At 46.9% G+C, this 27,514-nt stretch overlaps 1 protein-coding gene across 4 annotated transcripts in view; it reads right to left on the bottom strand.

Moving 5' to 3' along the window:
• LOC130201446 (nesprin-2-like) overlaps nucleotides 1–27,514 on the bottom strand; it is an 83,907-nt gene that overhangs the window by 11,368 nt on the left and 45,025 nt on the right. For 3 of the 4 annotated variants that reach the window (XM_056426467.1, XM_056426469.1, XM_056426470.1), the window contains 34 exons: nucleotides 24,839–25,192; nucleotides 24,424–24,548; nucleotides 23,846–23,954; nucleotides 23,509–23,631; nucleotides 22,547–22,678; nucleotides 22,110–22,301; nucleotides 21,559–21,660; nucleotides 21,262–21,462; nucleotides 21,003–21,176; nucleotides 20,779–20,895; nucleotides 20,185–20,378; nucleotides 19,553–19,685; nucleotides 15,878–16,093; nucleotides 15,208–15,348; nucleotides 14,953–15,129; nucleotides 14,251–14,406; nucleotides 13,965–14,096; nucleotides 13,712–13,882; nucleotides 13,501–13,634; nucleotides 12,916–13,120; nucleotides 12,665–12,847; nucleotides 12,458–12,568; nucleotides 11,484–11,638; nucleotides 11,249–11,396; nucleotides 11,065–11,159; nucleotides 10,756–10,987; nucleotides 8,122–8,316; nucleotides 7,097–7,222; nucleotides 5,652–5,807; nucleotides 5,247–5,405; nucleotides 3,979–4,142; nucleotides 2,589–2,751; nucleotides 1,026–1,234; nucleotides 308–458 (listed from right to left, as the gene is read on the bottom strand). In XM_056426467.1, the coding sequence (XP_056282442.1) occupies nucleotides 308–458; nucleotides 1,026–1,234; nucleotides 2,589–2,751; nucleotides 3,979–4,142; nucleotides 5,247–5,405; nucleotides 5,652–5,807; nucleotides 7,097–7,222; nucleotides 8,122–8,316; nucleotides 10,756–10,987; nucleotides 11,065–11,159; nucleotides 11,249–11,396; nucleotides 11,484–11,638; nucleotides 12,458–12,568; nucleotides 12,665–12,847; nucleotides 12,916–13,120; nucleotides 13,501–13,634; nucleotides 13,712–13,882; nucleotides 13,965–14,096; nucleotides 14,251–14,406; nucleotides 14,953–15,129; nucleotides 15,208–15,348; nucleotides 15,878–16,093; nucleotides 19,553–19,685; nucleotides 20,185–20,378; nucleotides 20,779–20,895; nucleotides 21,003–21,176; nucleotides 21,262–21,462; nucleotides 21,559–21,660; nucleotides 22,110–22,301; nucleotides 22,547–22,678; nucleotides 23,509–23,631; nucleotides 23,846–23,954; nucleotides 24,424–24,548; nucleotides 24,839–25,192 (5,535 nt within the window). The remainder of the gene's footprint in view (nucleotides 1–307; nucleotides 459–1,025; nucleotides 1,235–2,588; nucleotides 2,752–3,978; nucleotides 4,143–5,246; nucleotides 5,406–5,651; nucleotides 5,808–7,096; nucleotides 7,223–8,121; nucleotides 8,317–10,755; nucleotides 10,988–11,064; nucleotides 11,160–11,248; nucleotides 11,397–11,483; nucleotides 11,639–12,457; nucleotides 12,569–12,664; nucleotides 12,848–12,915; nucleotides 13,121–13,500; nucleotides 13,635–13,711; nucleotides 13,883–13,964; nucleotides 14,097–14,250; nucleotides 14,407–14,952; nucleotides 15,130–15,207; nucleotides 15,349–15,877; nucleotides 16,094–19,552; nucleotides 19,686–20,184; nucleotides 20,379–20,778; nucleotides 20,896–21,002; nucleotides 21,177–21,261; nucleotides 21,463–21,558; nucleotides 21,661–22,109; nucleotides 22,302–22,546; nucleotides 22,679–23,508; nucleotides 23,632–23,845; nucleotides 23,955–24,423; nucleotides 24,549–24,838; nucleotides 25,193–27,514) is intronic. The other variant, XM_056426468.1, reaches the window with a different exon arrangement.

The following is a 27,514-nucleotide window of genomic DNA, read 5'->3' as shown; positions in this document are numbered from 1 at the left end:
GTTTGTCACATTCCATTGTTATGACCTTTGAGTCTTTAGACAGGAAGAAAAAAAGAAAGAAAGACAGAAAAAAGAAAGACAGGCAGAGAAAAAAGAAAGAAAGAAAATTAACAAATAAAGAAAAAAGAAAAAAAAGAGAAAAATAAAGAGAGAGAGAAAGAAAAAAGAGAAAGAAAGAAAGAAAAAAGAGAAAGAAAGAAAAACAGAGAAAGAAAGAATCAAAAACAGAGAAAGAGAGAGAGAGAAAGAGAGAAAGAAAGACAGGGTAAAAGAGAGATAAAGATAGAGGGAAGTCCGTGTCTCTGACCTCCACCTTCTTGAGCTCCTCCTTGGCCTGGGTGTAGAGGAGGTGGGAGGAGTCCAGCTGCTCCGCGCTGAGCTCGGCCGTCTGCAGCCAGACCTCCAGGAGAGAGAAGTCCTCCAGGAACCGGGACCAGAGGGGCCAGGTCTCCTGGATCCTGAGGAGCACAGCTTCATCATGAGATGCTCCTCACCTCCTCCTCCTCCTCTCCATGGAGCAGAGCTTCATCATGAGACGCTCCTCAAAGACCTCCTCATCCTCCTCTCCATGGAGCAGAGCCTTATCATGAGACGCTCCTCAAAGACCTCTTCCTCCTCCTCTCCATGGAGCAGAGCTTCATCATGAGACGCTCCTCAAAGACCTCCTCATCCTCCTCTCCATGGAGCAGAGCTTCTTCATGAGACGCTCCTCAAAGACCTCCTCATCCTCCTCTCCATGGAGCAGAGCTTCTTCATGAGACGCTCCTCAAAGACCTCCTCATCCTCCTCTCCATGGAGCAGAGCCTTATCATGAGACGCTCCTCAAAGACCTCCTCCTCCTCCTCTCCATGGAGCACAGCTTCATCATGAGATGCTCCTCTCCTCTAAGAGCTCACCTCCTCCTCCTCTCCATCATTAGATGCTCCTCTCCTCTAACAGACCTCCTCCTCCTCTCCATAGAGCAGAGCTTCATCATGAGATGCTCCTCTCCTCTCCTCTAGCTCACCTCCTCCTCCTCTCCTCACCTCATCCTCCTCTCCATGGCCATGGAGCAGATGTTCCTCCAGCGCCGCTCCAGGCTGCTCATGGTCTGCATGATGGAGTCGTTCTCGGCGTGGTTGCCGTGGGCGTCAGCGTGGTTGCCGTGGGCGTCGGCGTCGTGCAGCAGGACGTCGCAGAGCGTCAGCACGGCGGCCACGGCCTCTGCGTGCTGCTCGATGTCCCGCTGGAGCTCCTGCAGGTCCAGAGCGGCTCAGTTAGAACTCAACGTGGACCTGTGTGCCGCTCTGTTACCGGGCAGGTTAGTAACTCGTCAATACACTTGGAGTTAAAGTCTCCCTGTCGCTCAGCTGGAGGTCAAAAAGACGGCCAGATAAAAACACGGGGTCTACATTTAGGTTCCTCTACTTTTTAGAAAGTTATTTTAAAAGCATTCAACAACTGACTGTGCTGTGTCTGTGTCTGTGTGTGTGTGTGTGAGTATGTGTGTGGGTGTGTGAGTGTCTGTGTGTGTGTGTGTGTGTGTGTGTGTGTGTGTGTGTGTGTGTGTGTGTGTGTGTGTGTGTGTGTGTGTGTGTGTGTGAGTGTGTGTGTGTGTGTGTGTGAGTGTGTGTGTGTGTGAGTGTGTGTGTGTGTGTGTGAGTGTGTGTGTGTGTGTGTGTGCGTGAGTGTGTGAGTGTGTGTGTGAGTGTGTGTGAGTGTGTGTGTGTGTGTGTGTGTGTGTGTGTGTGTGTGTGTGAGTGTGTGTGTGAGTGTCTGTGTGTGCAGCACTTTGTCGTCCCTCGTTTGTTCACCACTCTCTCTGGTTGCCACGGTGACAGAGGAAAGTTTAACGAGCTCGTCAACAGGAAGTCATTCAGACGTTATGAGCTGATGGAGGAGAGGCTCCACCTGTCTGTCTGTCATGGCTCCACCTGTCTGTCTGTCTGTCTGTCATGTCTCCACCTGTCTGTCTGTCATGTCTCCACCTGTCTGTCCACCTGTCTGTGGCTGTCTGCAGGAAACAGAATGAACTGGTTTAAAGTCCATTTCCTTTTCTTTCAGAGCTCTCGGAGCGTTCTCCGTGTCTCAGCCAGCGCGACGGCTTCCTGAGGCGCTCCTCTCCTCTCAGAGTCATTACGCCGCCGCGGGGAGGCGTCACATGAAGGGTTAAAAGCCACTTCCTGCCCCTCACAGCGGAGCCTCAGAGCACCTGAAAGCTTTTCAGGCCGTGACTTCACCTGGAAGACGTCCAGCTCCGTCGGGTCTGAGGAGGCATCTCCACTTCTCTTCAGTCTAAACCGGAGATCTGTTTGTTCTGTGTGTTTGGTGAACAACTCCAATTGTTTCGTATAGTGTACATACATGTTGCTATGCTGTTGTCTTTAATGTCTTTGTTATATTTATCCTGCTATTTGTAAATAACATGTACGACGAGTCAAATGACACGTATGTGCACACGCACACGGCCAATAAAGTAATACACAATTGTATATATACAATTCAGTTTATAAACGTACACTTATATTTGAACTCGATAGTTCTCCCCCCCACTTGAGAACCGCTGCACTAGACTTTCGACCGGTTTTAAACTACGCGTCTCCGCCCACCTGCTGCTCCACCAGCTTCCTCTGGATCTCGTCTCCGTGGCAGACGGCGTAGACCACCGGCTCGGCAAGCTCCGCCTCCATGTGACACAGCCAGGTCCTCAGGATGCTCATGTTGCTGTCGAGCTGCTGCACCGTCACCAGCGTCTCCGTCAGCTTCCTCACCCTGAGGGAGGAGATGTCGCGCGACAGGTAAGCTAAACTGTTAGCAACATGTTCAGTAGACGGCTAAGCTAAACCGTTAGCAACATGTTCAGTAGACGGCTAAGCTAAACCGTTAGCAACATGTTCAGTAGACGGCTAAGCTAAACTGCTAAAATTATTATAATGCATATAAAGAGTGATTATATGTGTCCAGGAGACATTTGAGTCAAATAAAACTATTTAATTAAAGGTCTGACACACACACACACACATATATATATACACACACACACCACCTAAATTCCATCCCCCTTTACTTGTGCTGCTCTCCTCCTCCTCCTCCTCCTCATCACAACAAAACCCCCGCTCTGCTCCCTTTCACCTCCTCCTGTCTGGTGCTGTCCGGATCACAATGAGGGTCAGAATGGACTTGGGCTGGTGAGAGGTTCCTCCATGACGAAGTCCACTAGCATAACACCCGTCACTCTCCTCCCCCACCCCATTCCTCCTCCTCCTCAAACATCTGGATGCAGGTTCACTCAAGGACACAACTGGACCTCTTATTGAGAAACTGCAGCTGAATCATTTTCACTATCGATTCACGTTTTGATTTTTTTTTTTACAATTAATATAATTATTATTAAGTTTAAAATGTCCCACATAATTATCGCCTTCAATTATCTGAGGCAGGAGACAGGGTAACAGGAGGTAGGAGACAGGAGTGAGGAGTGAGGAGACAGGAGGCAGGGGAACAGGAGGTAGGAGACAGGAGTGAGGAGTGAGGAGACAGGAGGCAGGGGAACAGGACGTCGGAGACAGGAGTGAGGAGACAGGAGGCAGGGGAACAGGAGGTAGGAGACAGGAGTGAGGAGACAGGAGGCAGGGGAACAGTGCGTTGGCTCCGCTCCGTCTCTTCATGCGAGAGGCCGGAGGCTCAACGACGAGTCAGCAGTTTGTTGTGGGGACAAAGGAGAGTCACAGGTCTGATCCCCCAACAGGAAGACAGACTCCTCCCCCCCAACCGCCCGTCGACTCCTCCCCCCAACCGCCCGTGGACTCCTCCCCCAACCGCCTGTGGACTCCTCCCCCCCAACCGCCCGTGGACTCCTCCCCCAACCGCCTGTGGACTCCTCCCCCCCAACCGCCCGTCGACTCCTCCCCCCAACCGCCCGTGGACTCCTCCCCCCCAACCGCCCGTCGACTCCTCCCCCCAACCGCCCGTGGACTCCTCCCCCCCGCCGCCTCCTACCTGGCCTCGATGTGGTCAAACAGGTGCTGCCAGCGCTCGTTGACGGCGCCCAGCTTGGCGTGGACCTCCGTCTCCTCCGTCCTGTTGGCCGTGACCAGCTGCTCCCCCAGCTGCTGCAGGTGGGCTTTACTCTCACTGAAGGAGCTCATCTCCTCCATGCAGTCCTGATGGAGGTGAAGGAGGAGAAGTAAGGAGCTGCAGCCAGACCTCGATCCATCCCGTATCTGAAGGAGTCAGCACATCCACGTGTCGCCGAACACTGAGGACGAGTCTCAAAGGAGGCGTCACGCCTCCTGAAAGGTTTACAGACATAAAACTCCAGGAAACCTTTCACTGTTTTACTGGAAATAAAACAATTAACTTGACTTATCTGTAAAAACCTCAAGACAATTCTGACTAGAAGGTCAACAAGGAGCTGAGACCCTGAAAGTAGAGGAAAAGCTTCATGAGCCCCTCCTCAGGGCCGTGAGTTTGATACTAAACATCCCCGCGTGGCCCGCTGGGCTCACACAGAGACATGGATTATTTGGGTTATTTTCATTTCATCTATAAGATGAAGGTTTTGTACGAATATGTTTCATAAACGGGCCTTCAAATGTGATTTTTAGCCTATTATTAGAAATGCATGCAATTTTATGTATTCCCCATTGTTATGTTCAATGGCTGATTATAAGGTGAAGAGTATATATATACAAAAATTATTTACCTCTGATTTTTTTAATGACATTTCATATTGATTTTTTTCTCTATTACTAAAAATAGTATAAATAAATACATATATGTATATATATAAAAAATAATATTAATATATATATATACATAAATAGTAGGATATAACATATACATTAAATAAAAATATAATAATAATTTTAAATATATATATATATATTTAGATATAAATATGTATAGATATAAATATATAGATAAATATTATAATAATATACAACTTATAATCAGCCATTAAACATAAGAGTAAAAATGTGGTATAAATAATATGACATGCATTTCGAATAATAGCCTAAAATCCTGTTTGACAATGATCTTTTAAAATGAAAAAAAAAAAAAAAAAAAATTGTTCCTCTATTACTAAAAATGAAACAGATGTTTCTACATATACTTAAATACGACGGTATTTGTGGAGCTAATTTATTTATTTTTTCCCAACTTCCTCCAGGCCTGAACATTAAAATCTCTTCTTAGCTGCGTTATTGTTTTTGACCAATCAGTGAGCGTCTCCTTCCCTCAGTGAACCCCGCCCCTCTTCCTACCTTCTTGAGCTTCTCCACCATCTCCTCGATGTCGAGGTTGTGGTCGCGCTCCACCTTGTTCTCCATCTGCGTCAGCCACTCGCACAGCTCCTGGTTCTTCTCGTGGAACACGACCCACGCGTTGAGCCGCCCGGCGACTTCCTGTTTACGCAGAGACGCCTGAGGGGAGGAGCGAAGGTGATGAAGTCTTATGGTTCCCTAGCATGCACCCAGAGGCGAGGAGGAGGAGCTACAGGCGACACCAGCTCCCACTGAGCAGCATTGGGTTTCTAGAAACACCAAATCTATAGAAACGCTGCAGCTCCTGATACAGCGGATGGAGAAGTCAGAACCAGGAGACGCCTCACAGCTCCAATGAGCTGGAGGAGTAGGAACACCACCTGCAGGACACTCAGAGGGTCTCACCTTGAGGCAGAGCTCCTCCCACTGGCAGTGCAGCTGCTCCACCTGCTCCTGCAGCAGCAGGACGTCCTCGGCGATGACGTACTGGGACAGGTCCGTCTTCATAGTGCTCAGCTCCGTCAGGCGCTCCACCCAGTCCTCCAGAGAGTCCTCGTTCTCCTGCATACCACAACGAGCCGTCAGGACCCCCCAACAGCTCCTCCCTCTCTCTGTCAACCCCCGAATGGCTCTCTGTCCACCCAGAGAGAGGATTAAGGGCCACGGGGGGTGGGTGGGTCAATGGGGGAGGGGCGAGAGAGAAGGGGGAGGGGAGGGGGGCGGGCATTCAAGGTTGAGCTGGCCAGGATGAGTTTCAAACTTGGCCTGGCTCTCAAAGACCACTCAACAAAGAGAGGGCTACACAGATAACATGTGTTATGTTATTAGTAGTAGTTTTATTATTAGAGGAAACAATGTTTGTAGTTCCAAACATTGATTCGTGATGACCTGATGACCTCATCTTCATCCCAGTGTGTATCTGTGTGGAATAAGAGGCGACTGGACCACCAATTGAGTGTCTGTCTGCGATTGTTTTTTTTGTTATTTAAAGAGCCATTTGTGACGGTTAATTACCTTGAAAAGTTACATGCATATGAACTTGTGACATATGGATTGATAGATTAGGCTCTATGTATATACATATTTTTATATATATTATTTGGGGATATATATATTTTATATATATATATATTTTGATATATACAGGACTGTCTCAGAAAATTAGAATATTGTGATGAAGTTCTTTATTTTCTGTAATGCAATTAAAGAAACAAAAATGTCATGCATTCTGGATTCATTACAAATCAACTGAAATATTGCAAGCCTTTTATTCTTTTAATATTGCTGATTATGGCTTACAGCTTAAGAAAACTCAAATATCCTATCTCTAAATATTAGAATATCATGAAAAAGTATACTAGTAGGGTATTAAACAAATCACTTGAATTGTCTAATTAACTCGAAACACCTGCAAGGGTTTCCTGAGCCTTGACAAACACTCAGCTGTTATAAATCTTTTTTTTTACTTGGTCTGAGGAAATATTCAAATTTTATGAGATAGGATTTTAGAGTTTTCTTAAGCTGTAAGCCATAATCAGCAATATTAAAAGAATAAAATCTTGCAATATTTCAAAGTTGATGTAATGAAATCCAGAATGCATGATTTTTTGTTTTTTAATTGCATTACAGAAAATAAAGAACTTTATCACAATATTCTAATTTTTTGAGACAGTCCTGTATATATTTTTTTAATATATATATATTTCTTTTTAATTGTATTTTTGTATTTGATTTATATGTTTGTATATCTATCTATATATATATATATATACATATATATATAGATATATATACAAAAATGTAATTACCAATGACTTATTCAGTCTTAATCAGCCTTTAGCTCCACCCACCTGATTGTATTGCTCTGCAATCGGCAGCTCGTGGTCGAGCTCTGGCGTCAACTGCTTCAGTCTGGCCTCCAGGTCCTTGAGCTGCAGGGCTCCGTCTGCCAGCCCGACCTCGCAGCGCTCCCACTTCTGAGATACGAGCATGTTCATCATGTTCATCAAGCAGATCAACACTCAGGGTCCCTGACAGCTGATTGGCTTAGAGGACGCTCCTTTGTCCACATTCATTACAGCAGATTGGATTAACTACAGGCTAAAGGGGACAAATGGATCACCTGTGGGACCCAGACCCAAAGAGACAGGGGCCCCTCTTCACATATACAACATGTCACTCAAAGAGACACGCATCAACCAAGACGTGACTCAAAATACCACAAAGAGACTCAAAGCAACCACAAAGAGACTCAAAACAACCACAAAGAGACTCAAAATACCACAAAGAGACTCAAAACACCACAAAATACTCAAAACAACCACAAAGACCCTTAAAGAGATTCAAAACGATCACTTCTTCTTTCATTCTTTCAAATCAGCTCCAAGAAAAAGAAGAGAAAAAAAAGCCACAAAGAGACTAATAGACCATAAAAAGAGGCAAAACAACCTCGGAGTGACGCAACAAGACAACAAAGAAACATAAAACTAGTACAAAGAGACACAAAAGAGACCAAAACAACCTCGGAGTGACGCAACAAGACAACAAAGAAACATAAAACTAGTACAAAGAGACCAAAACAACCTCAGAGAGACAACAGAGCACAACAGTGAAAACCCTAAAATATTACACTGACTGTAAAAAGTATAATATAGAGAAGAGAAGAGCAGGAGGTCCCGTGCAGAAGACCATGACCCTGCTGTCTGAGTGCAAGACGAGATCCAAGGGTGCACAGAACTGTTTCAGTGAGTTACTCAGGTGAGTACCGGTAGACGGTGTTTGGTACTCACTCCATATGTAACGTCAGCTTTTGTGACGTCCACCTACGGGGGGGGGGGGGGGGCTAGCATCACGGCTGAGCGATGCATCACGGTACCTGTACGACGGCCTCGGTGAGCTGCAGCCGGCGGCCCAGCATGCCGTGCAGCTGGTCCCACTCGTCCTGCAGGGCGCCCAGCTCCGTCTGCAGCTGTGTCTGGGTCTCCTGGTCCCCCATGGAGAAGAGCTGGCGGCCCACCTCCAGAGTGTGGATGAAGCCGCTTTGATGCCTCTGGAACAGCAGCTCTGTGTGCTGAGGGAGGTTACAGAGGACTCAAGGAAAGGAGAGGAGGAAGGGAACACGACGAGCTGAAGGGCTCACTGGTCATTTTACTCACAATTTATTTAAATATCATCTTATCTTATCATGCTCATCAAAGAAGAAGAAAGAAGCACTCTTCTTCTTCATCCTTGATGTAAATGTCGTCAGCTGCAGCTGATTTAATCTCAACGATCATTCAATTAAAACCTTCTGGTTGCTTCTGGAAGGCTCAGTGTACCTTTAGTTGAGAGAGAGGAACATGCCTCTTCATCCTCTTGTATTATCTCTTCATGCACATACGACACCCGATTAATTCATAATTCACTTTTCATTTTGTCATGTTTAATGGCCGATTATAAGGTGGATAGTATTATTATTTATATATATTATTTACGACTATGATAAAAAAATATATATCAAAAATTAAAACAACACATATATATATACATATATTTTAAATATCAGGATATAAATATATTAATAATACACAACTTATATATATATTGAATATTAGGATATACATATATATTAATAATATTCAACTTATGTATGTATGATTTTTTTTAAAATGAAATACTTAAATTCGTAGGATAAAACATATATTCAATAGATGTATACATGTATTAATATATATTAATACATGTATATATGTTAATATATATATATATATCAATATATATATCTATTTAAAAATAGGATATAAATATTTATATTTATTAGTGCTGTGAAAAATAACGCGTTAACTCAGTTAATTAAATTACAGGTTTAACTTCGTTATTTTTTTTAACGCATTTAACGCATGCGCAGAATGAGCTTCCAATCCGTCTGTTGTTGGTCGTCTCGAACCAGCAGCATGTCATTCTGTCTCTACGTGTCGCGTTAACACGACTCCGATCCCCGTCTCGCCGGATGCCGGCGTGTGTGCGCACATCGGGACGAAAAAAAGTCACTTGCACCAATGTTTTAATGCAGGGGTGCTCAATATGTCGATCGCGGTTGCCAGAGTTCAGATGCCGGTCTTCGCGCATGAAAAGTCACTAGCACCCCTAACTGTTACTCATAAAATGTAGTCAAACAAAACGGAGCAAATCACCGTGTTCATGGCCGGGCAAAGACAGCGCGGTCTCCTGGCTTCAACACGTTACTGTCAGGAAGACACAGCGCACCAAAAAAAGTTTTTGTAAAACTTTTACCTTTTCTGATTCCGCTAGCTCTTGCTAACTTCCGCTAGTACTTCCGCTAATACCTCCGCTAATACATCTACTTAGAAAGTGTATTCTGTACGTTTTCTCCGTCGAAATGTTGCAAGACCCGACTTGCTGCATTGATCACGACTTTAGACATTGTGTGTTAGGGCTCCTCTTGTGAAAAATTATTACGAAATAAAGAAAATGTATATGTTCTTTGCAAAGATGAGGATATGTTGAATGCTGGGATACCAAACATGCCCATGTTTATTGACGTGGTCTGCGTGAGCAAGCCGTTTAAAGGGAAGGGAGGGGCTTAAGGACGCCGGCGTCCTCAGTGGAGTGGAAGAGGTTAACCCTCCTGTTACCTTTACATTTACTAACATATTTTACCCTCGGGTCAATTTGACCCCAGCAATTAAAACCTACAGAAAATTATTAGAATTAATATTGCTTCCCAAGTTTAAGTGTGAGGTACTTTATGTTTGTTTGTTGACTACCTAAATAGCCCTTTAAATATATAAAAAAGTTGATATTTCTTATAAGTTAGACACAGTGAAAAACAGCCTGGGGTCAAATTGACCCCAAAGAACACCGACATTAAACATTGAATGGGGTCAAATTGACCCGAAAGGTAACAGGAGGGTTAAACATTCTGTTTAGGATGAAGATGTATTAATGTTCCATATGGAAGACAACTGCTAAATAACTGCTGAGTTGCAGCACCATTGTATAGAAGAATGTATAAATGTATATATCCGTCTTTTGTCATAAATCTCTATGTTCTCACAAAATATACCGAGAATATCGATAATATGTGATTAATCATGATTAATCCACAGAAACCTGTGATTAACCCGATTAAAAATTTTAATCGTTTCACAGCCCTAATATTTATAGAACTTAACTTAAAAAACATGAAATACCAAAATTAGTAGGATAAAAATGTATTATATATATATATATATTAATATATATATTTAAAAATAGTAGGATATGAATATATTAATAATATACAACTTATATATTTATATATATAAAAATGAAATACAAAAAATAGTAGGATATAACATATTAATATATATATATATACAAATAAATATATATTAATATATATACAAAAATTGTAGGATATAAATATATATATGAATAAGTCAAATTCTTGGAGTGTTTACATCCCTGTAAAGTGATGCAACTATAAATGATGTATTGTCTATTACATCCCATCATACACCTTCCTCACCTGGAGGTCGTGCAGGCAGCGCCGCAGCTGCTGCAGGCTGCATTGGGCCGGCCCGGCGGGGGGGAGGAGCCTCTGCGTCTCCGACAGGAAGCCGCTCAGCTTCCTCAGGCCGCGGTCGTACAGGTGCCAGCTCTTCACCAGCCCCTCCACCAGGGAGCGCCGCTGCTCGGCCCGCTGCACCGCGCCCTGCCACTGCTCCCGCAGCCGGGCGAGCTTCAGGAGGAAAAGGGTCCTGGAGACACGTCGACGCAGGTGAGGAGCCAAGTTAGCCCCGCCTCCTTTCTTTACCGTGCCCGAGTGGCTCCTCACCTGTCCTCCACCTCTCCTTTGTGCAGCAGCTGCAGAGCCTCGGTGATGACGGAGTGAAGGATCAGGTGACCGCAGGACAGCTCGGCCTGAAACCTCTGAGGACACCAGCGGGTCAGGGTTCACGTGAGTTGGTGTGTGTGAGAGAGTTTGTATGAGTGTGTGTGTGAGTGTGAGTGTGTCATACCTGGTGAGTGCAGAGCTGCTCCCTGAGGCCTCTGTAGGAGCCACTCACCTCCTCCACCAGCTCCTCCTCCATCCTCTGCAGGAAGCTCATCCAGCTCTCACACTGCTGCTGGAAGCTCTGCTGCCTCAGGGCCTCGGCCTGCCGCTCACTGCACCACAACAACAACAACAACAACAACAAGCGCTGTGAGAGACTCTTCCACTTTAGTGGGTTTTCGGGGTGAAGCGGGTCTGACCTGCAGGCCTCCTCGGCTCCGGCGGCGGCGGCGGCCCAGCGCTGGTTGAGGCGCCGCAGTCGGCGTGCGGCGCCGTCCCCGAGCGTCAGAACGCAGCTCTGCTCGTTGAGCACGGACAAGTCAGCAGACGGACCGCTGAGCTGCAGGAGGCCGGCCTGGGAACATGAGGGGTCACTGAGGGGTCACTGAGGGGTCACGTAGGGGTCATGTAGGGGTCACGTAGGGGTGACGTAGGCATCACATAGGGGTCATGTAGGGGTCACATATGGATGACATAGGCGTCACATAGGGGTAACGTAGAGGTGACCTGGGCGTCACATAGGGGTGACGTAGGCGTCACGTAGGGGTAACATAGTGGTCACGTAGGGGTCACATAGGGGTCATGTAGGGGTGACGTAGGGGTCACAGGCGCCACGTAGAGGTCACATATAGGTGACGTATGCGTCACATAGGGGTGACGTAGGGGTCACATAGGCGTCACGTAGGGGTCACGCACGTATCATGTGAATTTAAATATTTACAATTACATGAAGACTAAAATGAAGATATTTGTGCTACAAAAGCTATAGAATGGACACTAGATCATCAGGTGCAGTGGTGCTCAATACGTCGGTCGCGGCGTAGTATTGGTAGATCGCAATGACATTAAAAAAAATGGCCCGCCCCCCCTGAAATTTTCTCTAGAGCACGTCTTTGTTCTTTTATTAAACTAAACAGCCGTCTGTTGTTGATCGTCTCTACACACCAGCGTGTCATTTCTGTCTCTACGTGTCGCGTTAACACTTCTCGGCTCTCCGTCTCGCGCGCCGCAGAGTACGCGCATCGGGACGGAGCAAGAAAAAAGTCACTTGCCCCCCCCCCCCCCCCCCCAGGTAGATCATTTTGACCTGGTCATTTTATAAGTAGCTCGCGTGCTGAAAAAGTGTGAGCACCCCTGATCTAGTGTCACGATGAAGACCCCTGGGTGACCTCACCTGTTCGGTGGGCCGATCCTCCGTCTGCTGCAGACGCTCCACCCCGAGCTCCAGCTTCTCCTCCAGAGACTCCAGGACGTCCTCAAACTCCTGCAGCCGGCCGAGCTCTTCCTGCAGGCAGCGGAGCATCAATGTATTCATGTATTAATACATCGACACATTGATACATTGATACATATAAATACTCTCTGGTCCGCGGTGACGTACCTGCTGCTGGCTCCGCCTCCTCCTCAGCCTCTGGCCGAGCTGCTGGACGCCGAGTGACAACAGCCGGCTCTCCGATTGGACCAGAGCGGCGGCCGGAGGTTCCAGGTGGCCGAGCAGGTCCTTGGAGGCCTCCAGCACCTCCTCCAGGTCGGCCTGCAGGGCGTCGGTGCTCTGCAGGAGACTCTGAGGAGCAGAGGGGGGGTTTCAATGTGATACCTGTCTTATGGTCCACTTCCTGTTCCTGTCCTCACCTGAACGCGCTGCAGGTCGCCGGCGAGCCGCTCCACAGAGTCCTCGTCTGCGGCCGCTCCGCTCAGCGAGGCCTCGGCGTGGCTCTGCAGCGTCTGCAGCCGATTGGCCGCCGCCGCGGCCAGCCGGCCAAACTCCTCCCACAGCGGCAGGACGCCGCGGCACCAGAGGAGGCGGCGGTCCAACGCCACGGACACCAGCGTCCAGCTGGAGGAGCAGCGGGGGTTAAAGAGAGAGACACGTTTACCGGGGGGGGGGGGGGTCCAACAGACGGGACTCACTCCGGTTTCATGGAGAACCAGAACTTTAACTTTAAAGTTAAACGTGATGACGTCCCAGAAAAAAAGAAAAATATGGAACCAGTAGATTGAACTTTGACCATTTCACAAAACTGTGTCAAGTGTGTTTGTTGTGTGTGTGTGTTGTTTGTGTGTATTGTGTGTGTGTGTTGTTTGTGTGTCAAGTGTGTTTGTTGTGTGTGTGTGTTGTTTGTGTGTATTGTGTGTGTGTGTGTCGTTTGTGTGTTGTGTGTGTCTTGTTTGTGTGTGTGTGTTGTTTATGTGTTGTTTATGTGTGTGTGTCCTCACCTGTCTCTCTCTCTCTCCAGCTCCTCCTTAATGAGGGCGTCGGCCTCCTGACTCACAGCGTCTCCGAGTGACGAGGCACTCAGACTTAGCTCCTCCCCCTCAGTCTCCGAGGCGTCCGTCTCCTCTCGAAGACGCTGCTCACAAACCCACTGACCAATCAGAAACCTTCTCACCTACCACAGCCCCCCCCCCCCTCTTCCCCCCCCCTCACCTGCAGCGCGTCACGCAGCGCTCTGAGCGCCTGCAGGCAGAGCGGCGAGTCGGCGTGGCGCTCCAGCGTCTGAGACGTCCTCGCCGTCCTCAGCCTCGTCTCACGCAGACGCCGCCGCACGCCGTCCCACCGCTGCCCGGCCTTCGTCAGCCTCTGGAGCAACGAGGAGCGCTGAGCGGCGCAGACAGGAAGTTATACATATATATATATATATATATAACACATATGTGTGTGTGTCCTCCATGTCAAGTACCCGCTGTGAGAGCGCTGCAGCGGCCATGATGGATTCATCCGCCCTGGAGAGGAAGCCACAGCTGATGTCCTCTCCTCCGTCTCGCAGCTCCTGGAGAGACGCACCGCTCCACCCCAGCTGCTCCTCCAGGTCCTGGAACACACACGAGGAGGAGGAGCTTCAGGAGGAGGTGAAGCTCCTCACTTCCTGCTCACCTGACAGGTGGGACGCTCCCCTGTGTGTGTGTGTGTGTGTGTGTGTCTACTTGTGTGTGTGTGTGTGTGTCTGTGTGTGTCTGAGTGTTCACCTGACAGGTGGCGATGCTCCCCTGCAGCTCCTCCCAGCTGCTGGGCCTCTGAGCCGAGTCCATCCAGAGGTTCTGATCCGACATCCAGCCGTTGGTCTGCTGCAGTCGGGCCTCTCGCTCCGCTCTGCTCCTCAGCTGCTGCTCCGCCTCCTGCAGCTGAACACCACAAACAACAACAGGTCAGACTGTGTGTATTTATGGAGATGTCATGCAGCTTAGTCTGCTGCAACAGTTGAGTTGATCAATCCAGTTCTGATCTTATAGGCATTTGTGTATTTAGTGAGAGTAGTTCATTGGAAAGGGAATAAAGTCTCAAATGTTTTTAAATATTATATGTATATTTATATATCTTTTTAATTCATATATATATAAAGATATATTCATATATAATTATATATAAATATATATAATTAAATATATATATAAAATCAAATATATTAAGACAAATATATCTATTTAATTTGTTATAGGTATATATATACATATAATATATTTATCTATTGAATTATTTATATATTCATATGTATTGAATTATATATATTTAAAATATATACATTTAATGTATAAATATATACATATACTTATATGTATGTTTTTATTTATTTATATAAATATATATATTTCTAAAGATTTATATATTTATATAAATAAATATATATGCGTATATATGTATAATCTTTTTTGAGCTGCTGATTCTCTGACCCGAGCGTTGAGTGTCTCCTGCAGGTCGAGCCACCGGAGGCCGAGCAGACCCTGCTCCTCTGCAAACCGGTTCTGTTCACAGCGCCCCCACTGGCCGTCCCCGGCGCTGCACGCCTCCAACGGCCGGCTCACGTAGTCCAGCGTGGCCCGGTGGGCCGACATCTCTATCCGACACTCCTGAGGAGAAGGAGGTCACATGAGGAGATCCAGACTGCACGTAAAGACCTTGAGGAGGTCCGGCACGCTCGTCTCTACCTCGCAGCGTCTCTGCAGCTCACGCAGGTCAGCGCTGGAGGAGGAGGAGGAGGAGGTAAGGCCGACTCTGGACTCGCCGGCCTCCAGCCAGGCCTGCAGCTCCAGCAGCGCCCCCTGCTGGCTCAACGTCTTCATCCATCGCTGAGGAGGAAGCAACAAATGAGACACTTCTCCACATAGCACATGTTGACCTGTGAGTCCAGGAGCTTCAGGGTCATTCTTAACATGTTGTTACAGTGTTCACATTTAAAGATACAAGATATTTAAATTGTGTCTTTACTCTTACTGAAAAAAGGAGGAGTGAGAGAAGAGAGAAAAGAGAGAGAGAAGAGGAGACCAAAGAAACACAGGAGGGGAGGAACGAGAAATAACGAGAATAGCAGGAAGATGATAGGAAAACGAGGAAGAGGAGGAGAGGAAGATGGGAAGAGAGAGACAAAGAGACAGACAGAGAGAGAGAGAGAGACAGACACACAGACAGACAGAGAGAAGAGGAGCAGGGTGGAGGAGCAACACGGAGGAGCAACACGAGGAGCAACACGGAGGAGCAACACGGAGGAGAAAAACGGAGGAGCAACACGGGGGAGCAACACGGGGGAGCAACACGGAGGAGCAACACGGGCCACGTTGAGATGTTTGGAGACACATTAAAGCAACGCCGCCTCCTCACCGCGTGCAGAGCGCTCTGGACCACGGGGGCGTCGGCCAGCAGGCCGGACCAGACCAGCTCCACCCGCCTGAGCCGGGATGCCACGGAGAGGAGGTCCGGGTCCTCCTGGTCCTCCTGGTCCTCCTGGTCCTCCTCCCTCAGCTCTACCAGCTGGCTTCCAGCACAGATGACAGACGCCTTCAGTCCAGATTTGGCCTCCAGCTCTTTGCTCAAAGTCTAAAATAATATAAAATAATTGTTTTATTCTGTCGAGAAGAATATACATTGTGTGTTTAGAGGTCTACTGACATCAGAACCAGATGCTCCAGGTTTATATATATATATACAGAAAACCTCCTGACATGAAGGTTATGATCATGATGATGATACTTTAACAAATCCAACAAACTTTAAAAAGAGAGTAAAGTTTGAGCGCGGCTGGGTCCAGTCGCCGTCGCGGCAGCTCCGCGGAGATTGTGCGCTCCTTTAGTTTTTGTGTTTATTTTTAATATTTTCTTTGCCACAAACACATCGGCACTAACAACATACGACCGCAGCACACTTTTGGACATAAACTTTTGCGCAAAACAAGGGTTTTTGTCCACTTTTTCCATCGATCCAGCGTGGCCGGCGGAGATCGTACGAGCGAACCACATCAACAACAGTGGAGCCGCTACTACGGGAGACGACGAAAACATCGAGGAAACGGAGCGGAATTCGGAACAGACTGAGAGTTCAAGCCCACCGTCCACCTCTGCCCAGCATCCTTCTTGCTAACGTCCAGTCTCTGGAAAATAAGATGGATGATGTCAGGGCAAGGATCAGATTCCAGCGGGACATGCGGGATTGTAACATCTTTTGTCTGACGGAAACATGGCTGACCCCGCTGGTGCCGGATCGAGTCATATGCCCAACCGAGTCCTTCTCTGTTTTCCGTGCAGACAGAACGGAAGAGTCTGGTAAATCTAAGGGTGGAGGGGTTTGCTTCATGACTAACAACATGTGGTGTGACCCCAAGAACATTAAGACTCTTTCTCGTTCCTGCTCGCCGAACCTGGAACATCTGACGATCTCATGCCGTCCATTCTACCTTCCCCGGGAGTTCAGCTCGGTCATCACCACAGCCGTCTACATACCACCACAAGCGGACACCGACGTAGCACTATCGGACCTACATGATGTGTTATGTCGGCATCAGAACAAGTATCCCGACGCGGCTGTGGTGGTGGCTGGGACTTTAATAGGCAAACCTAAAAAAAGTCATGCCGAACTTTCACCAGCACATTACGTGTGCTACCAGAGGGGAAAGAACGTTGGACCACTGCTATACGCCATTCAAGAGAGGCTACAAGGCTGTCTCTCTCCCTCCGTTCGGGAAATCAGACCATGCCGCCATTTTTCTGCTTCCGGAGTATAAACAAAGGATCGCGCGGGAAGCGGTAGTGACGAGGGACGTAATGCGGTGGTCTGACCAATCAGAGGCTGAGCTACAGGACGCTCTGCGTGTTGTCGACTGGGACATGATCCAGTCCAGTTCCAGTGACGTCAGCGAGTTTGCGGAAGTAGCAATGAGCCTCATAGCAACGCTAGCGGACACCATCGCCCCACGGTAAAAGTTAGGGTCTTTCCTAACCAAAAGCCGTGGGTTGATAGATCCATCCGTGAAGCTGTGAACGCCTGCTTGCTGCCTATAACTCCGGTCTTGTATCCGGCAACATGGACGAGTACAAGGCAGCGGTCTATGGACTGAGGAGGGCGGTGAAGAAGGCCAAGAGGAGGTACCGAGACAGAGTGGAATCACAGATGGAGCAGCGCGACACCAGGCGCCTATGGCAGGGGCTACGGACTATCACAAACTACCAGAGCAGACCCGCGAATGGTGAGTGCCGACGCATCCCTAGCGGACGACCTGAACTCATTTTATGCACGGTTTGGGGCTAGCAACAACAGCGCTAGCTCGGCGGCTAACAACAACACCGTTAGCGTAGCCGAGGTGGGTTCTACCGCTGGGGATGAACACACACTCTCTGTGACCGAGCACAGTGTGAGGAGGGCTCTGTTGAGGGTGAACACCAGGAAAGCTGCAGGTCCAGATGGCATATCTGGGCGAGTACTGAAGACCTGTGCTAACCAGCTAGCTCCAGTGTTCACCACAATATTCAACCTCTCCTGGCTGAGTCCGTGGTCCCCGCCTGCTTCAAGAGATCCACTATTGTCCCTGTGCCCAAGAATGCTTCTCCAGCATGTATGAATGACTACCGACCGTGGCCCTCACCTCGGTGGTCATGAAATGCTGAGAGGCTGATAAAGGACTACATCTGCGCCTTCCTCCTTCCTCCATGGACCCGCTGCAGTTTGCTTATCGCCCAAACAGATCCACGGATGATGCTGTCTCCCAGGTACTGCACACCACACTCTCTCATCTGGACAGCCAGAGGGGGCTATGTGAGACTGCTGTTCATTGATTATAGTTCAGCTTTCAACACCATAGTCCCTCCAGACTGGCCGGCAAGCTGATTGAGCTGGGACTGAACACCCCTGTGTGCTTGGATCCTGGACTTCCTGACCGCCAGGCCACAGGTGGTCAGGGTGGGCAGACACACTCCAAATCCTCACCCTGAACACAGGATCCCCCAGGGTTGCGTCCTCAGCCCCTACTGTACTCCTGTACACAAAATACTGTGTGGGCAGGTTCAGCTCCCACACCATCATCAAGTTTATGGATGACACAGTGGTGGTGGGCCTGATCTCCGACAACGACGAGAAGGCCTACCTGGAGGAAGTTGCTGATCTGTCACTCTGGTGCCAGGACAACAGCCTCATCATGAATGTCACCAAAACTAAGGAGCTGATTGTGGACTTTAGGAGGGTATAACAACAGAGGACGTACTCACCACTGGGGATTAACGGGACTACTGTGGAGAGGGTGAGCGGTATAAATACCTGGGAGTCCACATCACCGAGGATCTGACATGGTCAACAAACACAGACACTCTGGTGAGAAAGGCAAGGCAGCGCCTACCACCTCAGGCAGCTGAGGAAATTTAAAGTTTCCCAGAGGATCCTTCAGTCCTTCTACTCTGAGCTGTAGAGAGCGTCCTGACAGGAAGCATCACAGCCTGGTTTGGCAACTGCTCCGCTCAGGACAGGAAGGCTCTGCAGAGAGTAGTGCGTTCGGCTGAACGCACTATTGGAACTACACTCCCACCCTGCAGGACTTGTACACCAGGAGGTGCAGAACCAGAGCCGGCAGGATCATGAAGGATCCTCACCACCCCAACAACAGACTGTTTCAGCTGCTGCGGTCAGGCAGGCGCCCGTAGTCACGCTGCAAGAACAGAGAGACTGAGACGGAGTTTCTTTCCTCAGGCCATCAGGATTGTGAACTCCGACCTCACCAGGACCCCCACATAGACCCACACAACTGCCCCTCTTAGGCACACACACACACACACACACACACACACACACACACACACTTACTGTAAATATTGTGTTGTTTTTTATTTGTAAATAGTGTGTACTTGTTGCCCTTGCACATTCCTGCTGAGCATTGCCACCTTCATTTCACTGCACACCCTGTGTGTGTATGTGACAAATAAAACATCTTGAATCTTGAATCTTGAATCTTAAATGTAGTGATGTTGAGGAGCACGTGGAGGATTAAGAGAGTTCTTTAAAGAGTCTCCTGCTCACCACAGACTGGAGGAAGTGGTCTCGCCTCTGGTCAACATCCGCCTCCTCCTCAGCTGAGAGCCGACTGCATGTGTCAATCATCTCTCTGGCTCCGCCCATCCAGTCAGCCAGTAGAGCAGCGTCACGAGAAAACCTGATTATTGGACGACAACAGCAGATTTTTATTATTTTTAAAATATGTATTTATACATATACATACACACATCGATATACATTTATTTTGTATGATATTATTAATAATAATTGTATTTAACTCATGTATTATGGTGTTGATTGGTAGAAAGTAGCCCATTTAAATTAAGCAATCTACCTCAATTAAGTGTCACATAAAAATATGTTTAATTTATGTTTTATAAAATATATTATCATTTGAATAATATATATATATATATAAGACTTTAACATCCATATCAAATGTTTCTATTAGATTATATTATTACAATTAAGATGTAATAACAATTATTGTATTGACTTATTTATAATTAAATTAAATTAATGAAATTGTATATTAATTATGGATAAATATTTAACCAGGAATTAATTTAATTGCAACATTTCAATGAAAATAATAAAGGTAAAATCCAAATAAATAATCAGCTCATTTGGAGTTGTGTGGTCGTCTCTTCTCTCACCTGCCGCTCAGCTTCCTGTTCCTGTCTCTGTTGCTGCAGCAGTGCTCCAGCTTCCTGTGCAGATGTCTCCACCGGGCCTCCAGCTGGCTGGTGGCCACGCCCACCGCCCTGAGGCCCGCCCCCTTCAGCCAGAGCCCCGCCTCCAGCATCCGACTGAACCGAGCCTTGTGGCCCTCCAGAGCGCCACGCAGCTCCTGAACACACACACACACACACACACACACACACACACACACACACACACACACACACACACACACACACATATATATATTTATACACACAGATAAATGCATACACACACCACACATATATATATATATATACAAACACACATATATGTATACACATACACACACACACAGATGAAGCCTCAGAGAACACAAACCAACATGAATTCTACTCGGAGGTCTTTTAATAACTCTCAGGGAGTCGAGGAACATCGTGTTCCACCGACAGAAAACATTTGCTCGTCTTTCATTGAGCCAATCAGAGTCGAGGGGGCGGAGCCTAAAACCAGCAGAATGGAACATTGAGAAATGCCCGAAGCGTCTGGAAGACCATGTGCATGAATAATAAAGAAAGAAACACTACCCGGTAGACGGAGAGCTCCTCAGGGTCGCCCCCCTGGTGCATCTTGGGAAATGAAGTCTCGATGGCTGTCAGCGAGGAGTCGGACCAGGCGCTGTCCTCCTCCCACTGGGACCAGGTCTGAGACGGAGAGGCTTTTAATCTTCTGATTCTCCTAAACACATCTACAAAATATCTGGAAAGGTCACGACCTCTTGGACCTGGGGTCTGAGGATCCTCCATCCTACCTCGATGGTTTCCTGCATCCTGGTCCCTTCCTCCAGTGCGAGCCGCTGCAGTCGGACCACCTCGCTCTGCAGGCCCGTCACTACGCCCTCCCACCTCTGGAGGGCGCTGTCCGGGACCCTCCGGGTCAGCTGCTGCAGGATGTGAAGGTGGTGGCCCAGGAACCGGAAGAACTTCTGGACACACAAGAAGGTTGCGTCATGTTAAGATAGTGTTGTCATTGTTGTGCGAGTGAAAGCGACGGCGTCTTCTCGACGGTACCATGTGAGCGGCGAGCCGCTGCTGCAGCTGGGCTCGGCCGTGCAGCTCGGCATCGGGCCGCCGGGCCAGGCGTGCGGCGCCCAGAGCCAGCAGCCCCTCCAGGCCGCGGACCAGACGCTCGTAGTGGCGCTGCAGCTCCACGCCGACCGAGAGCTCCTCGCGGCGCGAGAGAACGCCACCAAGAGAACCGTCCAGCTCCCCCTGCAGGCAGAGGAGGGAAGCGCAGGTTTAGACGTGGAACTGAACCCCCCCCCCTCCACCAGGTTACGTAATGGTCTCTTCCAGATGGGAGCGTACCTGCAGCCGCGAAGCCTGCTGGGCCAGAGAGGGAGACAGGTGAGCCTCCAGCAGCAGGGAGCTCACCTGCTGCTGGAGAGCCTCCTGCAGCTCAACCACAGCCTGCACACACACACACACAGAGACACACACACACACATATAGAGAGACACACACACGCACACACACACATATAGAGAGACACACACACACACACACAGACACACAGAGACACACACACGCACACACACACTTAAATCTCTCTTTCTTGCATGAAGTTCCGTCCTCCGTTCCTCTTTTAGCAATATGACCTTTGACCCCTGAGGTTCGTAATATTAATGTTTATTGCACTGATAAAAAACAAACTTAATTGTATCTTATTTATAAATGTACATTGTTGCGTGTTACATTACGCCTGACCTTTGACCTTTGTTAATGTCGGGGCCTTATAAACTGTCATTATCAGGTTATTACCTCGTTAATATGTCACCATGGAGACTTTTTTTTATAAAACCATTACGCAGACATATTGTTGTTAATGTTCGATCTCTGAATAATAAACGGCATCTGACCCGGTTCCTCGTCAGCTCCCCCTGCTGGTCGGCGAGCTGCTTCTCTCTGCTGCTCAGCGAGGAGCGAACCACGGGAAGCAATCGACCGAGAGCGTCCACGCAGCGCCGAGCCCCGGAGTCCAGGAGGCCGCTGACCTTTGACCCCTGAGAGGCCAGATCGCTGCCGAGTGCGACGAGTTCTGCAGACACACTCTGAAACGGAGGAAGTCCAGGAATGCATCTTTAACACATGAAGCAGATTTCTATACAACCAGAGGAGTCGCCCCCTGGTGGTCAGGAGAGATAATGTAACTAACACATGAAGCATAGACTTCTATACAACCAGAGGAGTCGCCCCCTGGTGGTCAGGAGAGATAATGTAACTTTAACACATGAAGCATAGACTTCTATACAACCAGAGGAGTCGCCCCAGAGGGAACATGCATGTGTGCACCCACCTCCAGCTGCCTCTGCTCTGCGTCGCCCTCTTGTGGCGTGCCAGCAGGTGGCTGCAGCCGGCTGGTGATGGAGGTCAGGACCAGGAAGAGACCCTCGTCCAGCGTCCGATGGGTGCCGCCCACAAAGGAGGTCTGGGGACGGAGATAGAGGGCAAAGGTCAAACTAGGAGCACGGCAAGGGATAGAAGATGAATGCGTACCACGCAAGTGTTTATTGCGATGGGAAACATCGGGATATTATTCTGACTTGTCACTATGCATTTTGTGTCGTTATGAATCAAGAGGAAGAGGAGGATGAAGAGGAGGATGACGAGGCTTCATCATACTGTCCTGTTTGTTGTTTCCTGCTCTTTCTTTTCCTCAGTGTGATGTCACAGTGTGTGGGTGAGAGATTTGAGAGATTTCCATCTTTTCTTTCTTGTCTAAGTAAATAAATGTGGTTTGAAACTCGTTATAAAAAATCCACGTAGATTTTTCTCCAATATTTCATTTCACAGACTTTTGGGTTTCTCTTCCTTTTGTTTCGTGACTTCACGGGGGAAATATATATTACGCCTAATGTCTGGGCGGTGGAAGGTTCAGTGGTCCGTCTGTGATCTAAATCTAAGACTGACCTCAACGCCTCGGTTGAGATTCACATTAAAATATAAGAGTTCATATGAATATGTGTCTGGTACCACAGATAAAGTTCAATTCCTCTTCTTCCATAACCTTCTTTGTGGTTTCAGCTTTCAGCATCATAATGTATAAAGAGAGGTAACTAACTAGACTTCTATACAACCAGAGGAGTCGCCCCCTGGTGGTCAGGAGAGAGAATGCAGCATTAAGACATGAAGCATAGACTTCCATATGAGATATTGGAGGATTAAGGATTCTAAATGTCGGCGGCTCCTATTTTATCCCACGTCCAACCACCATACACATCGTCATGACAACAAGCCCCCCCCCCCCCACACACACACCTGATCCGCCGTGAGTCCCAGCTCTCTCAGACGGCCGCCGTGGGCCTGGAGCTCTTTCGCGGCCTCTGAGCCAATCAGGTGTCCCGCTGCTCCGTGGCGGCGCCTTGTAGATGAGTCTGCCACCTTGGGAAGAGGAGAAGACACATGCGACTCCCATCATGCACTGCAGGACTCCCCATCACACCGAAGACACAACAAAGTGCCTCCTCGCTCACAGGAGGTGATAACCAACCGCCAGCGAGAGCACGGATTCGTTATTCTTTTGTATTTTTTGAAAAAAAGTGATAATCAAGAACTTCAGCACCCCCCCTCCCTCCCCCTCCCCCCTCCTCTTTACCTCAGAGGGAGGAAGCAGCCAGAGCTCCTCCAGAGACAGCAGCCGGCTGTGAAGGACGTCCCACTTCCTGTGAGCGGCATCCTCCTCATCGGCCTCAGCAGGAGGTGACCTGCCGGGAGAGAAGAGGCCGAACATTAACACCTCCTCCTCCTCCTCCTCCTCCTCAAGAGGGAGGGGGGGAGAAGCATCTGTCTGAGGTCTATTATCGTCTCTCTACTACTACTACTTCTTCTTCACAGACGGAAAATTGATCCTAAATAGAGAAGCATCGAGTGGACGAAGAAAAACTATCTTAAAAAGAAAGTTTGAGGATGATTATTTTATTTGTGATATTTTGTTAATTCTTTTGCAGCTTTTATTCTAGTCATACTTACTCATTTCTTGTAGATTTTTACATATTATTTAAAAAATGGTATTGTTTAGGTCTCAATAAAAGCACGTGCTTAAATAATGTAGAATTAAATAATGTATTATTAAATAATTTATTATTCTGTTGGGGAAATATTTAAATGTTCCGATATATACATATATATATATATGATTATTATTATTAATAATGTAAATGTACGGTGTGATACCGTTGCTGCAGCGTGCTGTGGGCCTCTGGTTCCTGGCCTTGTGGTCCCTGGCTCTGGCCCCGGCCCCCCTGCCGGGCGATGGCCTGAGTCAGTCCTCTCTGTTCACTCAGCTGCTGCTCAAACTCCTGAAACACAATATTGGTTTTAAAGCTGTGAATCATCACACAACTAAGTTATTAAAATATCTCCATATTCATGAGTATTTTATAAGCTTTTCATGTTTTGTATAATAATAATAATCTTAATTTGTAAAATAACTAAAGCTGTCTAATAAATGTAGGGAAGTAAAAAAGAAAAATATTTACTAAAAAGTAAAAAAAGAAAAGTACATAAAGTAAATATATTTGGTTACATTACACCACTTCATAGTTTAATGTATATATATATATATATATATGTATGGAGAGCCTGGTACCTTCTGCTGCTGCAGGCTGCTCTGTCTGAGCAGCTTGTTTTTCGGGGAGGAGAACACCTCCTGCACGCTGCTGCTGCGCTGCACCCGGCGAGGAGGAGGAGCCAGGGCCTGAGGAGGAGGAGCCGGGGCCTGAGGAGGAGGAGCCGGGGCTTGAGGAGGAGGCTCCTGAAGCTCTCGAGGTCCCTGAGGCTCCCTCCTCTCCTCCCGTTGTCTGTCCTGCAGCAGCCGCTGGAAGGAAACCAGATTGGTCTTCAGGAGCTCCAGTTTGGAGGAGAGCAGCTCCACCGCCTCGTCCTGCAGCCGGTCAGCTGGAGACAGGCCGGAGACGCTGTGCTCGATCTCCAGGAACATCTCCTACACACACACACACACACACACACACACACACACACACACACACACACACACACACACACACACACACACACACACACACACACACACACACACACACACACACACACACACACACACACACACACACACACACACACCATTACTACTCTCTACTCTGTATGTCGCATTGAAATTGCGGAAGGTTATGTTTTGATCGCCGTGTATTTATTTATTTATTTATTTGTATGCGTGTTATTCGCGTAACAAAAAAAGTTGTAAACCGAATCGCATGAAATTTGGTGGGATGATTGGTTATTATCCGGGGACCATTTGATTAGATTTTGGGATTGATCGGGTCAAAGGTCAAGGTCATGAAACGGTCAAAATCTTCTTTTTACCATAGCACGGTCAATTTTTATCCAATTGGCATGCAACTAATGCCAACATGTTCATAATTCAATGCCCAATCTTGTGATATGCGAAGGTATGCGCTCTACCAAGTGCCCGTTCTAGTTTAACTTGTTTCTCTCCTGTGTTTATGTCTTAAAAACAGGGGGAAATACAAATAATGTCCAAGTTCCATTAAAATAATTGTAGCAAACCACAAATAAGAACAAATAAGACATCCATCCGTCCATCATCAATACCGCTGGAGCCGATCCCAGCTGACATAGGGCGAAGGCAGGGGACACCCTGGACAGGCGCCAGTCCATCTCAGGGCACAGATAGAGACAGACAACCACTCACTCTCACATTCACACCTATGGGCAATTTAGACATCAATTAACCTGACTGCATGTCTTTGGACTGTGGAAGGAAGCCGGAGAACCCGGAGGGAACCCACGCTGCCACGGGGAGAACATGCAAACTCCACACAGAAGGACCGCCGCAACCGGGAATTGAACCCACGGCCCTCTTGCTGTGAGGCGACAGTGCTAGCCACTACACCACCGTGGAGCCCCAAATAAGACATAACTAACATTAGTTAGATGACATTCAGCCATCTATGTGGACATTAATAACATGTTCTCCTTCTCAAAAGGCACTTATAATATAAAGACTGAAATCTATCTTTAGCATAACTTACCATTAGCCATTTCAGCTAACATTAGCATTGTATTACAATAATACATTTAACCACTATTACAGGTTTTATAACTTCACCAAACATGGTGAAAGTACAATAAAATACAAAGTACTTTGATAAAGTGACTTGTACTGCAGAGGAATACCTCATGAAAACCTCATGAACTCTCCTTCAGGGCATTAAATGCTAAGTCAAGTTACGAACGCTCATACTACTTTCGGTCTCGCAAGTAGGGCTTCAAAATAAAAGCACCGGAAATGTAAAAAAGGCACTTACAAAATAAGGTCTTGCAGAAAAAGTCACTTATTAATATATTATATATATATATAATTTATATATATTTATATATAGTATATATATATTATAATACATATTATATATATATATAATATATATAATAAATATTATATATATATTTAATAGAATAGAGTCATTACCTTCACATTGAAAATGCGGAAGGTTATTGTTTTGATCGGCGTGTATTTATTTATTTGTATGCGTGTTATTCGCATAACAAAAAAAGTTTGAAACCGAATCGCATGAAATTTGGTGGGCTGATTGGTTATTATCCGGGGACCATTTGATTAGATTTTGGGATCGATCGGGTCAAAGGTCAAGGTCAAAGTCATGAAAAGGTCAACATCCTCTTGAATCGCATGCAATTTGGCGGGATGATTGGTTATTATCCGGGGACCATTTGATTAGATTTTGGGATCAATCGGGTCAAAGGTCAAGGTCGTGGATAGGTCAAAATCTTCTTTTTACCATAGCACGGTCAATTTCTATCCAATTGGCATGCAACTAATGCCAACATGTTCATAATTCAATGCCCAATCTTGTGATATGCGAAGGTATGCGCTCTACCGAGTGCCCATTCTAGTTTACACTGTTGTAATACTACATTAGGGAATTGTTTGAAAGTTTTGAGTTTGAACCGTTTTTCATAGAAAGTAACTTTTCAAACTGGAACTGAATTTACAAAAAAATATTTTTATCAATTATGTTTTTCTTCACAGTAAAAACAACATTTTATTTTAATTTCTCAGATAAACTAAAGAATTACGTTTTCTTTTATTGGTTGAGGATATATATTCTATATTTATTAAACGTCCTCAGTTTTATTTTTTTGTGTTGAGTAAGTTTTCTGAAATGTTATGTTTAAATAAATGAGGCATTATCATATTTATCTTTAATTTATCTTATGAACTTTTGGTGAATTTAAGAGAAATCTACAGGCGCACACAGACAAGGTA

The sequence above is a fragment of the Pseudoliparis swirei genome, chromosome 11, assembly GCF_029220125.1.
Source record: "Pseudoliparis swirei isolate HS2019 ecotype Mariana Trench chromosome 11, NWPU_hadal_v1, whole genome shotgun sequence".
NCBI classification, from domain to species: domain Eukaryota; kingdom Metazoa; phylum Chordata; class Actinopteri; order Perciformes; family Liparidae; genus Pseudoliparis; species Pseudoliparis swirei.
This window is presented reverse-complemented; position numbering and strand designations above follow the sequence as displayed.